A 15,949-nucleotide genomic window follows, 5' to 3' on the forward strand; every position below is an offset into this window, starting at 1 on the left:
ACAAGGCATCTCTTTCAAGAGAGACTTTACTTATTTAAAGAGATTAGCACAGTGAAAGAGAATCCATCTGTTCTACTTTGGAGGAATAAGATGCCCAAAAGACAAGACTACACCCAGCTAAGCTTCCACCTTACAAGGAAGCCTGGTGTCTTCTCTAGAAAGCTTCAACATACCAGTGTGGTTGAAGGCAAGGAAGGGCCATCCCAAGCTGACAGCTGACCTTGGCAGTGTTATCTACAGGCAGGAGCTCTAGAGGAAGAAAATATGCAAGGATTGATTGAGGGGTCAGGGATTCTTCTTCCATGGTTCAGAGAGCTGCAAGTCCAGGCAGCATATGGCAGGGAAGTCCCTGCAAGAAGGCCGACCCTAAGATGGCAGGAGACCATGCAAGATTATTGAATCAAGCTGAGAATGTAAAATCTGGTTTGCAGTGGAGACCCCAAATGTTAGAGATGCCAGAGCCATAGGATGTCTGACAGGAAGAGCTATAAAGGAATAGAACCAGTTCAAGAAACATATGTGTGTTGGAGGCCATCTAAGCCATTGGAAACTAAAGTCCTAGACAACTGATATGGAGCTATAGGATCCTGAGTTTGTCCTGACAGGTTCGGTCCTGCTTTGGTCAAATATTTTCTCATATGCTCCCTTTCCTCTCTTTTGGAATGGAAATGTATATCCTGTGCCATTGTATGCTATTGGGAGGGTATGATTTGCTTTTTGATTTTACAAGAGTTACAGTTAAAAGATTGTCATGAGTATTAGAAGAGACTATATTTTTAAACTGTTAAAACGGAAGGACTTTTAAAATAGAGTGAATGTATTTTGTGTTATGATATGAGGAGAGCCTGTTGGGGCCAGGGGGTGGAATGTGATTTGAATGAGAACTGTCTCAGTAGACTCATGTATTTGAACACTTAGTACCCAGTTGGTGGTACTGTTCGGTGAGGTTGTGGAACCTTTAGGAGTCAGAGCCTTGCTGGAAGAGGCACATCACTGAGAGTGGGTTTTGAGAGTTCGGAACCTCACCCCACTTCCACTTTGCTCTCTAATACCTGTTAGTGCTTGAAGGTGTTATCTGTCGGGTTCCTGCTCCAGCTGACTTCTGCCATGCCTTCCCCACCGTAGGGACTTGCCCTCTGGAACCCTAACCAAGATAAACTCTCAAGTTGCTTTTAGTGGTGGTGGTTTTTATTCACAGTTCTTTTTAAAAAGGTTGTTGTTGGCTTTGTTGTCTGTTCCTTGTATATGTGTTGTGCACATTGTACATATATGTTGGTCAGTTACCTTCGTGACACCTGCTTTATGGTTCTAACCTTGCTTGGCAAGTCCTTATTACTGTCTGACCTTCAGTTCTGAAATCCTGTTTGCCACCATGTGGCAGTGCCATCAGGAGGGCATGCAGGAAAGTTCTCTCTACTCGTGGAACCCCTGCTTTTCAGGTGAGGAGAGCCAGCTCAGGGAGCTTGGCCTGCTAAGGCCATGTGAGTGCAGTACGTATGAGGGCTGGGGAAAGGAAGGGTCTGGTGTTTGAAACCCTGAGAAGTGGAGCTGCTGTTGTGCTCTGAGCCCATGGCTGCCTTGCCCTGCTCTGTCCGTGCCTGTGTCTGAGGCTGTAGTACTAACTTGGGCCTCTGTCGTTCATGCCAGCGCTCCCTCCTCCCTCATGTCCACTCTGAAGCTGATGCACTGCGCTGTGCTTTCCTGCTTGTCCCTCTTCCTCTCTGCCGTGCTGGTTTCATGTCCTCATGTTGGATCTCTGCTTCTGATCAGTTACTAATTGCTCTTAACCATTTCCTGTACTCCAGAGTGTGGTTTGTTTGTTCCTGTTTCCCCTTTAGGAAGAATGCTCCCAAGTACTGACATTCTGTTCCTGGATTAGCTCGGGAACTGTGGCCTCTGTCCTGGTCCAGTACCGGTGATTATCTGAATCCCAGTGTTCTTCATCTCGTCACCTTGTCACCTTCCCAGCACCTCCTGATAATGCTGTGGGTCTGTCACACAAATTTCTGTGATTCTTGCTTGTTAGGATCAGTCACCACTGGGCAGTGTGTGAGCTCTGTCTAAGATCCGGGCAGACTTGTGTTGACTGGGGTGTGTGTCTGGCTTTTGACCTCCCACAGATAATACCATGTCATTTTCTAAAAGTGATCTGAAACACGTGTTGATCTGATCCATGCTTAAAAATCATAATTTTGGTAATTACTTAGTTATATGGTTATCAGGGTATAGAGCTGTGTCCTATAATTTTCCCAGAGTTTGTGAGGTACAACGTCCAATTGATTGCTTTCATTCCGTTTACTATAGCCTTGTCCTTTCCCTGTCTTGTGTCCTCTCCTCAGTTTCATAACAGTTTCCAGTGGTAATTGAGTTGATTTTAATTTCTTGAGTGAAAATTAGGATCTATTTTCTAAGACAATTACTGTAAACATGCCACTTGCCAGTTACAATAATTTGGTCCAGAACTTGACCAAATTATTGCTTCAAAGCATTTCCATTTAATTTCAGTTATATTTGTCGGTGCACTCACTCACCCCTGCCCAACCTCCCGGCTTCCACAGAGCACCACTGCTGCCCAGGAGGCTCACTGTGGCTGCTGGGAGCCCATTTCCAAACAGCAATCTAGAAGTCTGGAGACAGATGGAGGCTGTCCACGTAGTTTCAGGTAGAACTATGGTCCAGGAGGAAGCAAAAACAGGCTGTGAAAGGTGGGAGAAAAGGGTGCATTCTGTGGATGGAGAAATCTTTACTCATAAAACCTCAGTTGCCACCTTACTCTTTTCTGTCTTCCTGCCTCAACCCTCTGTTCAAAGCTGTCTGTCCATAGTGCTCCCACCAGACTATGGTCACCACATCATAGCTGGATACTGCTGTGGTAGCTACATTGTTCTCAGCTCGGTTTTTCCAACTGCAGAGTTGAACCAAGAGTTCTGTGAGCAGAACCCTCCTTAGCTGTTCCTTTTGTTCTCAGCCATAGGTTTCCTAGTGCCTTTGTTTCTTTAATTATCTCTGATCTAGGGTGTTCTCTCTAGCCTACCTGAGAAGTAGTTCCTGGAGATGTGCTGTGTGCCTCTCCTCATTTCTGTGACTCTGCTAAGAGTTGAACCTTTCCAGGTTTAAATAAGGTGCAGAATAGAGCAGCAGGTTACTTTTACAGCCTTCTAACTTTTTCTGGGGCATGTGTAAATTGTAATTTTGTCAGACTAAACATAGGTGGCGCTGTTGCTCTGACTATTTCATAGACTCCCAGAACGCGTTCTTTTCTTTTTTTAATTTCAGCATTTTCTTAGGATTTTCAGCTATAGAGAAAACCAAGTACCACCCTACTACTTTGATATTTGTTAACATTTACCGTGAACTTCATTTTAGTTGAAATATTTTGTTACCACTTCAATAAAATCAGACGGTAGCAGGTACAAAACAATTCTGTGTGATGCAGTAGCTCTCTAGTGAGCCTATGTGCTCATACACTGCTGGAATCGTGTCGTGTAAAGAGTGTGTGACAGAGTTGTCGGCTTGCGGCTCTGGAGAGGGGCAACTAGAAGGCGATGCCAAAGATGGGCTTTGGTCCTATAGAATTTTAGCTAATGGCTAAACAAAGCAAGCTTATAGAACACAGCTACTTATGTCTTTTGCAGACTTTACTGTTTGCATGCTTGCATTGTTTTAAAATGTTTTCTTATTTTCTGACAGATAAACCAACTGGATATGAAAGCTAATAAAAGCAACCTTAATCTGGGATTGTTTCAAATATGGCCATTTACCTAAACAAGTGCAAACTGCATGGGAGGATAGGCAGGGAGGGCAACTGGACAGCTGCTGTATGGGGTGGAATTTGAGCCACTTTGTGCTAGGACTCCAGCTTTTGCTGCTACCCACAAAGCTCAGTCTGCCGCAGCCCTAGTTTCCCTGTGGTTGCTTAGGGAAGCATGACCCATGGAGCCATGTGCCTTGCATTTCTCTAGAGTTGTTCTAGTCCTGTGGGGTCCTGGTTGTCTGCAGGTTTGCATAGTGAGCCTGGATGCTTCTTACAAAGTCCAGCCACCAGGAGCCAGATGAGTATTGAATCTCCACTTAGAAATTGCAGAGAAGAAATGCCCTCTGTTGCCTTTACAACTTAGGTGTGGCTGCGTATCTGATGAAAATAATTACTTTGCTTCTTGAGCCTGTAAGAAGAGCTTTAGTGCCTTCTCCCCTCAGTTGTCTCACCAGGTCGCCCAGGTTGGACTCCAGCTTGTGACATCTCTCTTGTCATGGCTTCCCAAGTACAAAGATTTCAAGCATTCAAGGATTTAAGCCTGTATGACTTGGCCCAGCTTTTATGTTTCTTTCTAAAAAAAAAAAAAAAAAAGCTGTCTCTTCAAGCTCAATGGTTGAGACCAGCTTCAAAGTGAATGCGCTGTAACAACATTATAAACATTCTTGTATCAGCAGGGTGAAATGGTAAAGCAAGGAGAGAAGCCCACAGTTGGTCTCACTAGTACCCAGTGAGACTGACCGTGGGTAACTAGGGCCCACCTCCTCTAGTGGTATTAATGTTGCCTATTTTTAGTGAGGGCATGTGTATACCATCTGCTGGTCCCTTTCTCCCTGCTCTTGTCTGTGAAGGACACAGTGATGTTTTCTCATTTCCAAACTCTGAAGGTTCAGTGCTTCACAGAGCTCCCTCAGTTCTAGAGCTGTTTCAGCAGAGTGGCCACACAGCCCCGGTGATTTGAGGGAGGTGGTGTTTCGGAGATACCTGCTGCTGAACAGCCATTATCTTAGGCTTTTTGTTGTTGTTTTGTTCTTTTAAAGATTTATTTTTTTATTTTATGTGCATTGGTGTTTTGCCTGTATGTATGTCTGTGCGAGGGTACCAGCTCCCCTGGAACAGGAGTTACAGACAGTTGTGAGCTGCCTTGTGGGTGCTAGGAAGTGAACCCAGGTCCTCTGGAATAGTAGCCAGTGCTCTTAACCACTGACCCATCTCTCCAGCCCCTATCTTAGTGTTTATTTATTTATTTGTTTGTTTGTTTATTATATGGATACTTTAAGAGTCAAAGATAATAGTTCCTCATGGTGCTTATTTTGATGGCTTGTTGTAATTCATGTTTGTCTTTTTAGGGTTCAGGATAAGATGGATGTGCTGAATTACACGACTGTTCCTATCTACCTTCCAGAAATCACGATTGGAGCTCACCAGGGTACCCGAATCTACAACAGCTTCAGAGAGGTGAGCCCTAGCCATGGGGCAGAGTCTGGGGTGCTTGTGGCCACTAAGCCACCTTGTGAAGAATAGATCTGCTGCTGTCCCCTCAATTTCATTCATAAAGCAGTGCGTCCTCATACACCACACCCAGTACCGTTCAGGTGCATTATCTTGATGGACACATACATGTCCTCCGTTCTTTAGCTGGTGTGTCCAGTTCTTCATGGCTCCATCTGATGTCACCGTATTCTTCACAGTGTGTCTCTAAGTCATGAGGCTTACATTTCTACAGTGTCCTCCAACCAAGTGCTGCAAAACAGCAAGGATAGCAGAGAAGACAGTGGAGGTAGCAGCTACCACTCCGGTCATGTCTTCCTCTAATTTACACTCTTCTCCACGAGCCGTTTGTCCCTCCATTGGTGTGGGGTCATTTCCAGCCCTTCAGCCAGGATCAGAGACTTAGCAGGAGTAGCAGCCTGCACCAAGCAGCATCGTGGAATAGAAAGAGCGATCCTCTGTCATGGTCTGCTGTAGCTTGCTCGTTATCGGAAAGTGTGAGATCACTGCATTGAAGTGGCATCGAGGGGAACGTGTTAGTCCACTTCCCTGTGAGAGGTGCGTGCGCTCCTGCCGCCTGCACACCAGAAGCATTGATCAAGGGTTCCACCATGGCCAGTTTTGTTTGTTTTTGTTTCCCTTTCTTTTTCTTTTTTTTTTTTTGGTTTTTTTTTTTTTTTTTTTTTTTTTTGGTTTTTCGAGACAGGGTTTCTCTCTGGTTTTGGAGCCTGTCCTGGAACTAGCTCTGTAGACCAGGCTGGCCTCGAACTCACAGAGATCCGCCTGCCTCTGCCTCCCCAGTGCTGGGATTAAAGGCATGCGCCACCACCGCCCGGCTTCCCTTTCTTGAAGTATTCAATGTTTTCTTTTAAGCAAGTAATGTGGGCCTTTTTGAAAATAATTTTATTCACTGTAGAAATTTGGGAGCACAGCCATAAAGACCCCACCAGGCACCGTCCGTTCATGTTGCTGCTGCTCTTATTGTGAGATGAAAGCAAGCAGTTGTGTGTCTCTTCCTCAAACAAGGCTGTGGTGGCTCCTTGCTGTGCATGGTCTGGGTCTGGACTGACGACATCTTAGCCTCAGTGGACTCCTTACCTCCCTCTGCCGTGTAGAAGCAGCCTCATTCAGGTCCTTCTTGCCCACTGTGTACTGTAGCAAGAGGGTCTACAGTATTGCTGGCCCTGCCACCTCTGCACTGTCCGCTTTGACCTCATTGGCGGAGTGGATGTGCTGATGACTAGGTGATTGATTAGTGCTGTCCCTTTTGTGCCTTTAGTAATGGGCTGTTCTGGTGAGTGCTGCTGCAGCGCCTCCCTTTCTCCATTCTCCAGCAAGTGTTTGCATAGCACAGCTTCTCTTGTCAGCCGCTCTAGTTCCATGAAGGTATTAAAAACCTCTGTTATTCTCAATATTTGGGATATTTATCCAGTCACAGTGGAAGGAAGGTGGGTTTAGCGAGTTGTTCCACAGTGTTTTCTGGCCTGTCATAGGTTTTTGCTCTCTGTTTTATCTTACCTTTTTTTCTGGCTTCATTTATTTCCCTCTGCTTGCTGTAATTAGCTAGTAATCACTGGTAATTAAAGTGGTCAGAATTGACATATTTGAGTCTAATATCAGTAGTTTTCCAGTTGCAGACCGTGGGAAGTCACAGACTGCGTTGAGCTCCGTTTGCCCAACTCCTGTGACCTGTTGTGATTGTGTGTCGTAATTCTCTGTACATTTTAAGTCCCTCAAGACATTATTGACTCAAGATAGGTCTGCACCACCCACCACTTAACTCTGCTGGGGCTCACATCCTTTCGTGGCTCTGCTTCTGCTTAGGATCATTCCTCCTGGAGGAATTCTTTGTTGCAGCAAATTAAAATGATATTTATTTGATCTTCATTTATCTTTTATTATTGTATTTTTAAATTTGTTTGAGGGATACTTCAAACTTTTAAAAATGGTAAGAGGAACTGAAGAGATGGTTCAGCAATTAGAGCAGAGGACCTGGCTTCAGTTACTAACCCCGACAGTAACTCATAACTCTAGAACCCTGGTTACAGAGTATTCTGTGCCTTCTCCATGTGTCCACTGGCACATGGTAATCCTTAGCTATGCAGTGAATTCAAGGCCAACCTGAAAAAAGTACCTAATAATAGAAAAAGATAACCTTGTCTTGCTATCTGAGATCACTATAATGCCCTTTTATTATCCTATGTCATCAAACTCATTGAGCACCGTTGTTCTTACTCATTGCATGGTCTCTGCACCTTTTCTCCAGGGTGCATGCTCATGCATTAAGAATACCACTTCTCGGACCACTAGGCCTGCTAGATCACACCCCAGCCTGGGCTGTGGGATTGTGTTCTCTTGAGTCTTCTAGTCGACTGTAATGACCATTATGATTGAGACACTCAGCCAGGCAGTGGTGGCGCATGCCATTAATCCCAGCACTCGGGAGACAGAGGCAGGCAGATCTATGTGAGTTCAAGGCCAGCCTGGTCTACAGAGCGACAGGATTTTGCTGTGGCTTTAGAGCCTGTCCTGGAACTTGCTCTGTAGACCAGGCTGGCCTCTGTCTCTCAAGTGCTGGGATTAAAGGCGTACGCCACCACTGCCCAGCCTGGTTTCCTAATTGTAGTTCTTTTTCTGTTACCCCTTCCACATCCTCAGTATCTGCTGTGAGGAAATGCTCTCCCTGTATACGATCTTTTGTGTGTTTATCTGTATGTGTTGAAAGTCGTGAGTTCATGCTGTCAGGGTCCCACTACTACAGCGTGGAGACAGCTCAGCCTTTCTCACACTCACCCTGTTGGCACTTATAGGACCTATACTGTGAGCAGCCTTGCCTGCTCCTCTGTTGGCCTATTACAGTTACCATGGTTTGCTTCAAACCCTAACAATGTCTGTCACCCCCCACTTCCAGGGAGTCACAAGCCATATTCAGCTTTAGGTTAAACTTGGAAGGGAGACTGTCTTCATTCTTGTGGAATAATATGCTTGGGGCAGAGAATTCTGGATTGCCACCTTGTTTTCTTTCACCCAGTACAGACTTGAGCATCTTCGGATTCTGGCTCTGTGTTCTAAAGAGCAACTTGCTATTTCTATGGCATGGTTCTTGTTTCTCACAGGGTCTTGTTTTTTGTCTGCTTGCTGATGTGGTCTTGAGCTGGGGCCAGATCATGTGCCTTTGTCCCCAGTCGCCTTGAGGTTTGTGAAGCCCTTTGTCCCTGTAGCTGGTCTCCACAGCCAGTGCCAGTTCTCTGCTCTCCTCGGGCTCCCAAAGGCTGTGTCTCACTGTGCCCCGTGCACAATCTTCTTACAGCCTTTCTCAGTGTGTTTCAGCCCACACATGTTCATCTGCCATCTTCCAGACCGATCATTTTTCCTACTCTTTAATCTGCTGTTCTTATCATTGAGCTTTTAATTTTAATCATTGATTTTTTTGTTGTTTCTAGAGTTTACACTTTCAACTTTGCAAAATTAGTTTTGCTATACAAATTTTTGAAACAGTCTCAAATAGAATAATCTGATGACTGTGGTGCCTGTCTTACAGTCTCAAATAGAATTGATGACTGCGGTGCCTGTCTTAGGGTCTGCTTTCCTGCCCGTCTCACTGCTGTTGTGTGATTTTTTTTTAATTTATTTATTTATTAAAGATTTCTGTCTCTTCCCGCCACCGCCTCCCATTTCCCTCCCCCTCCCCCAACCAAGTCCCCCTCCTTTGTCAGTCCAAAGAGCAATCAGGGTTCCCTGCCCTGTGGGAAGTCCAAGGACCGCCCACCTCCATCCAGGTCTAGTAAGGTGAGCATCCAAACTGCCTAGGCTCCCACATGTCTCTGCAGCCTGGAGGGTGTTTTCTCACATCTTCTCTCACTGTGGCTGTTCCTTGTCCCTGTTGTTTGTATCTGATTAAGTAAGAATGTAAAGACAGTTTTAGACTTTGACAGTGCTACTCACCCACAAGGAGATGCACCATGACCAAAAGCAACTTGGGGAGCAAAGAGTTTATTTCATGGTCATGGTGTTTTATCACAGCAATATACCTAAGACAATATACTAAGACAAATACTGAATAACAAAAAGAGTCTATAGCATTGAACATGTGAATTTAATTGTTAGAAATGTTTAAGATTTTAAACAAATAATTGGAAAAATCTATTTAAGTAAGTTTAGTTTTTAAAAGACATAACAAATATATAATATAATGTGATATTACATATATATCTTTGGGGGGGGTGTGTGTGATGGCTGTGATGTCACCAGCTTTCAAGAGATACAAGGCATGGACACTGGGTGTCAACTAAGTGTCATCCAGGTCTCCTCAGAACTTCACTCTGTTCTCCATGTGGTTATTTGGGAGCTGGCAGGCGGGACAGAGAAAGACTGACTACAGTTACTGAGAACCTGTATTGGGGCTTCTGTGACCAATAACTTATAAGGAGAGATTTTGCATTTGGTACTGGGATTTTTGTTCATGCAGCCTATGGAATAGTAGAAAATATCTGGCGACTGTACCTTTGCCAGAGGACTAAAATTTAGGTTGTGCAAAGAACTAAGAACAAATCTAAAACTTCAAGAAAAATTTAAAAATGGGCCTTGGAAATGAATAGAGAATTCTCAAAATAAGAAATATTAATAGCTAATAAATACTTTAGAAAGTAGTCAACATAATTTAGCTATTGGGGAATACAAACTGAAACAACTTTGAAATTTCATCTCACCCCAGCCAGAATGGCTGTTATCCAGAAGTCAGATGTCAGCAGATGCTGTTGGGAACAAAGCACTCTTAGTTACTGTTATTGGGAGTGTGAATTGGTGCATCACTATGGAAATCAGTGTGGAGGGTCCACAAAAAGCAACACATGGACCTGCCATATGACCCAACTCTACCACCCTGTGTATAGACCCCATTATATCCTGCTATAAAGACCCTGGCCCACAATGTTCATTGCTGTTCTTGACACAATAGCCAGAAAGTTAATCAGCCTATATATTTTGTCAACAGATGATGGCTTAAAAAAAAATGTGATATATACAAAATGAAACTGTACTCAGCTGTAAAGAAAAATGAAATGTTCAGGTACATGGATAAAATTATATATAAAATCTCCCAAATGAGATGAGCCAGGGCCAAAAGACAAATACCACACATTCTCTCTCATATGCAGGTCCAGCTTCGCCTCTTTAGATCTGTGTGCTTAACTTGGAACATATGTAGAAGCCAGGAATTAGAAAGGAGCCGTCGGGACACCTTAAGTGACGGTGTCTGGTAGAACATAGGTGATATGAAAGAAAACGATATTGTTGGGTGTGGGTTGCTTTCAGTCAGGGTAGGGAGGATGGAGACGTGGGTTGTGGATGGGAGAGTTAGCAGAAACAATGGGTGTATGAAAAAGAAATATCAAAACCTCTGATTTTTTTTTAAGTCAATTAGAAAATAAAGTTTAAGAAAGGAAGAGAAGGAAGGTCTCCAGCATGGCTATAATGTTGCTTATAGAAGCCTTTGTATAGTAAATTATTACCATTTAAAGAGATTTGGAAAAGGCTTTGACTTCTTCCTGAACTGTCATTTTGAGTGTATGCCATACCTTTGTTTGGACCCGGTTTTGCTTGACTTAACAGTTTTTACAGTGCTGATCTGATAGTGACAAATTCCTTTGCCTGGCTAACTAAAAAATATTTATTTCTGAGAGGTGTTTTCAATTGATAGAAGATTCTAGCTTGACCATTCTCACAACACCTGGAAGGTTCTCTATGCCTTGTGCCTACATTGTTTCTCCTTTGGTCTTTTGCCCCAGGATTCTTTCAGGGTTTTCTGTAGCCCCGTTAGTGCTATTTTTAAGGGGTTCATTGTGACTTGCCTCTGTGTGGTTGTCTTTGTATCTTGCAAAGTTTTGCTGAGTTTCTGGGTGTGCTTTCTGTAAAGCATTTGGGAAAGGTTTCGCTACTCCTCTGGGTTTGGGGAATCTATCGTGTGCATTAAATGGAAGTTTTCATGGCTCACTGAAACTGCTTTGGCCATTTTCTTTCTGTTTTATTTTGAGTCAATTCTGTTATATCTTTGTGTTCACTATTTTCTATGCTGTTAAGAAATATGCTGTTGTTCCGTTGTATTATTTGGATCTTCAAAGAAACAGAAGACCAAGGAAATGTTGAAGTAATGTATTAGGAGGAAGCAGAGAAGACAACTGGAAGGGGCAGGAGAGCCTGTGGCGTGCCTGGCAGGCAGTAGGGAGGACAGATCCAGGAGGCGTGAGGCCAGGCTAGAGAGCCTGGGAAGAGCCTGTGGCTACAAAGTGGACTGGCATTGCTCCTTTGCCCTAGCCATTGACAGGGAGGGTGTGGCCTGCCATGAGCAGGACAGTGCGTCCCAAGGGCCCGTCCTTCATAGCCCCACATTTGTGTGACCCCCCCCCAATAGAATTGTACTTCAGGAATCCTATTTTTGAACTTGGAACGTTTGCCTTTCTGTTTTCCAGTTCTCCCTTATTCTGTCATCTGTCATTTTGTTCCCAGAACATATCGAGCACTTTCCTAACAGATGCTTTAACGTCCCTATTCACTAATCCATCATGTTCGTCATTTCTGAGTCAGCCTGATTCTCCCTCTGGCTGAGGGTCACATTTTCCACTTGCACATGTCTGGAAGTGCATCACTGCTGCAGCGCATTGTGAGTTTTATGGTTTGGAATGCTAGATGTTGTTCTATTCTGAGACACGTGTTAGAAGTCTTCTGGCTGCGGTGCAGTTGCTTGCACATCAGCATTAATCCTACAAGCAGTGAGTTTTAGTTTTCCAGTGCTCTAGCGTAGCCTGTTTTGGGGGGACAGTATAACCTGAGATCTCTCTTATGCTCGTGTGTGTGTGTGTGTGTGTGTGTGTGTGTGTGTGTGTGTGTGAGGAGGGGCCCGTGGGAACCCATCTGACCCTAAAGTGAGCCTTGGATTCATTCTGCTCACAGCTCCTGGAGGTTTTGTCCAGCCTTGCAGGATATCACTTCTGCTGCCTGGACATTGTTTTAGCTGAAAGCCAGTGGCCCTGACAAATTCTGGAGCTCTTTCTTTGCTTAGACCCTATGTCCCTACACTTTGGCCTGTTTAGGATCAGGTAGGACATGGGACTCAGCTTTCCAGTTTCTAAATGCTTCTGGTTAGAGAGAGAGGCCAGATGCAATAGCACACCCTGTTGGGACGCCACTGTTACTTGATGGCGCTTCATCTGGCAGGTCTCAGTTGTCAGGCCGCGGTCCTGGAACCCGGGGCCCGGAGGCCATATGTTACAAGTTGGCCCATGTCCAGTATATGGTCAGGGGAGGGCTTTTCTGCACTTGCTGCTTTGAACCTGAAGTGTCCACTTCGCTGGCTGTGGCATGTAGAGGGGGTTATCTCTTATGACTTTCAGAACCCTACTCCTTCATGTTACTTAAATCCAAAACTCGGTGGCTTCACTTGGGATACACAAGGTAACAAGACATCTTGTCATTGCCTCTCAGACTCCCAACTGAACCTTGGTGAAGCCCCATAGTCAGCTTGTGCACAGGCGGGTAAGGTGGTGCCCTGTTTGCAAGGACAGCCAGCCTGAGGAGCAGCCAGTTTGCTCATCCTGGTGGGAGGCCCCGGAGACCAAGAGCAAGGAGAAGAGGTGCTGAGTCAGCTCCCTTGCCTAAGCCTCAGCACAGTAATCCAGACCAGAGCTTCCACACTATCAAGTTAGAGCCATAGAGGGGTGCTGTCTACACCTGCTGTTCAGGCTGTTTTGCTTCAGCAAGCAGTTCTGTTTCTGGGAGTTTATGCGAAGCATCTACAAAGGAGAAGCATTGTAGGGAGGAGTGGAAGCTGGAAACAGCAGGACATGGCAGCACAGGTCCACTCTAGGCTGGAGCCAGCAGAATGAAGTGTCTAGGGACTCGGGCTTCGCATCCACTCCAGAGTTGGAACGAGTGCAGATTCTTGTGCCGTGTGCTTGTGGCAAGTGACTTACTCTTTTTTGTTTTGTTTTGTTGTTGTTTTGAGATAGGATTTCTCTCTGTAGCTTTGGTGCCTTAGCTCTTATAGGCCGGGCTGGCCTCAAACTCAGAGATCCACCTGCCTCTGTCTCCCAAGTGCTGGGATTAAAGGCATGTGCTGCCACCGCCTGGCAATTTACTCTTTTTGAAAAAATATTTCTATTTGAAAAAAAATTAAAAGTACATGCACATCTTGCAACATTCCTTGTGTCTCCAGCTGTCCAGGGCCCTGTCCAGAGGTAGTTGTGGCTTGGGCTTCATCTGGAGCCTTCTAGTGATCCGAATTGCTGGTTTAGATTCAGCATGGCTTCCAGCCCACAGATGAACAGTTATCAGCTAGGAACTTCGGGGTGCTGTGCCTTCTCCCCAGAACCTGGGGGCGCCCCTTACTGGATTTCATAAGCTCCTGAAGAATTCCAGAGAGTGGGTTTTGTGAAGCAATTAGTAGACATTGGTGAGGCTCAGCAGGTTTTGAGGTTTTCAGCTAGTTTTTACCTAAAACTCAGGACAATGGTGCTTGAAAGCCCTGGCCCTGGCCCTGCCGACTGACTGGCCGCTGGAGTAGTGCAGACCCGCTCAGATAGTCCTCTGAAGGATGTGCGAATCGGTCCAGCAAGTGAGAAGAAGCGACCTTCTCTTCAGCTGGAAGGCAGTGTTTCAATGGCTGTGGGGCTGGTCTGCAGCACTCTGTACCTTTATGTCTTGCCTAAGACAGTTCTAGTCAAGCCAGCTTCTCTCTGCTGGAAAGCTTCTTGCTGTTCACTCTATGGAAAGGTGGGCGGCGCGCGGGGGGGGGGGGGGGGGGGCTGCCTCCAGCCTCTGCCTGCCCTCATGTGGCCTTTGTGGAGCATTCTGATGTCATACTGGGCAGGTCCCTGCCATGCCCTTTGCTTGTCTGGAGTTCTTTCTGAGCCCTGAGGCTGTTAGCACCTGGGTTCTTGTTTGTGACGTCCCAACTCTCCAGCTGAGAGGGCAGCTGATGACAGGCCAGAGGCCTCTCCCACGGCTTCCTTGCTTCCGCAGCCGTTTCTTGCCTGTGCTCCTTCAGACCTGGACATTTCAGTGACTTCCCAAGGCCTGTGCCATCTTCCTTACCTGCCTGCACTTCCGCAGGACCTATGTTAAGCTCACACTCTCCCCTCATGCACTCTTCAAAGCCAAGACCCTGGTGACCATGGCCTCTAGTGATCTCATCACTGGTTCTCAAAGCCAGTCACCATTCACAATAGTCAAACAGGCAGTCAGGGCTTGAGAACAAGACATTTCCTAGGCTGGGTCCCCTCTGCCATCCCTTGCTGAGGGCCTCTGCTGTCTGTGTCCCTCCTGTCCTTATTGACGTCAGTGAGAATTCTACAGGTTTGTCTCATCTAGACAGGGCTTCTCTGGGAAGACTGTTGCATTGCAGTGGACCCTGCTCTCGGGTGCTCCCCTGGGTACTAGATGAGCAGTAGCTGACCAGCTGGGGGTTGGGCATGTGGTCTTTACTCAACAGTGTTTTCATGCCTTTCCCCCACAGCTGCCAGGCCGCAAGTACAACCCTGGATACAATGAAGAAGTGGGTGACAAGTGGATCTGGCTGAAGTGAATGGGCCCCTCTGCCTCGCTGTGTCACAGCCAGGAAGATGTCTGCTCTGCCCAACTCTGAACTCCAGAGCTTTACAAGACAAGACAGCAGGAAAAAAAAGCAATGATCAAGAGATTGCCTGAAGAAATGGTCAAAAAATCCAGTCTTTCCTGTTCCTAGTTAGTTGATTGAAAGATTCAACTTCCATTGAAAAGGTTCTGGAACCTTCCAGTTTTATTTTGGAATCATCTGGGGAAAACAAAACAAAACAAAACAAAGCATGTCTGCTCTGGAAGAGCAGCTCCCACCGGACGCCCCGTGTCCCCGTGCTGTGTCTTTCGGTCCTCTCAACTTCAAGAAATAAATCTGGCTCTATAGCTCCTCCTCCTGTGTCCACACGCGCTCGCGCACACGCACGCACACACACACACACACACACGCACACACACGCGCGCACACGGTGGTGATGCGCAGCCCTTCCATGCCTCCCTGCAGTTTGCACTCACACACAATGTTGAAATGGTTTTCTGAAGCATTTCTTCTTCAACAGTGCACATTAGAGCAAAAAGGGAAAGAAGACCCCCACACACACAGACTAGCAGAGTGGTGTCGTCTAGAGCAGGCTCACTTGATGAGCATGGAATGTGGGTACAGAGGCAAGGTCTCATACTGTCACCAAAAATCAGGGTGCCAGTCCCAAGTGAAGAAAACAATTGCATTTTGGTTTTCACCTGTATTGGAACCTAGGGGGAAGGAGTCTTTATGAGCTAGTGTCAATCCATGTTGCTATTCGGGAGTTCCTCTGTAAGTTGTCCTAAGCTGTAAGTTTGTACTGAGCCCCCTGCTGTGACTGTTCCTAGTACGTATGATTTACATTTAGCTTCATTAAAACTTAATGAAATCTAGCGCTTAGTTTCCTAGTAGCACTGGGCTCCATCAGGTACACGCAGCACATGGCAGCTGGGGTCAGTATTAGACAGAACAGAAGAGAAGACTTTCATCTTCCAGAACAGTCTGTTTGGCTTTACTGCTGTTGCTACCCACCTGCCATTCCTCCCTCTCTTCCTCCTCCTGAAATGGGCCAGCCCTGGAGTGTTGTGGAACCCATTTAGGAATGGCTTAAAGAAAGAGAAAGAATCTTTATCTTG

The 15,949-nt window shown here is 45.8% G+C and overlaps 1 protein-coding gene across 1 annotated transcript in view; it reads left to right on the forward strand.

Moving 5' to 3' along the window:
- Positions 1-15,183, forward strand: part of Ndufa10 (NADH:ubiquinone oxidoreductase subunit A10) — a 36,471-nt gene extending 21,288 nt beyond the window's left edge. The window contains exons 9-10 of the mRNA XM_041650982.1: positions 5,104-5,212; positions 14,754-15,183. Coding sequence (XP_041506916.1) covers positions 5,104-5,212; positions 14,754-14,822 — 178 coding nt within the window. The 3' untranslated portion in view covers positions 14,823-15,183. The remainder of the gene's footprint in view (positions 1-5,103; positions 5,213-14,753) is intronic.
- The last annotated feature ends 766 nt before the right edge of the window (positions 15,184-15,949 follow it).

Source organism: Microtus oregoni, unplaced genomic scaffold, assembly GCF_018167655.1.
Source record: "Microtus oregoni isolate MIOR12 unplaced genomic scaffold, Mior012 000004F_ref0000308, whole genome shotgun sequence".
NCBI lineage: Eukaryota > Metazoa > Chordata > Mammalia > Rodentia > Cricetidae > Microtus > Microtus oregoni.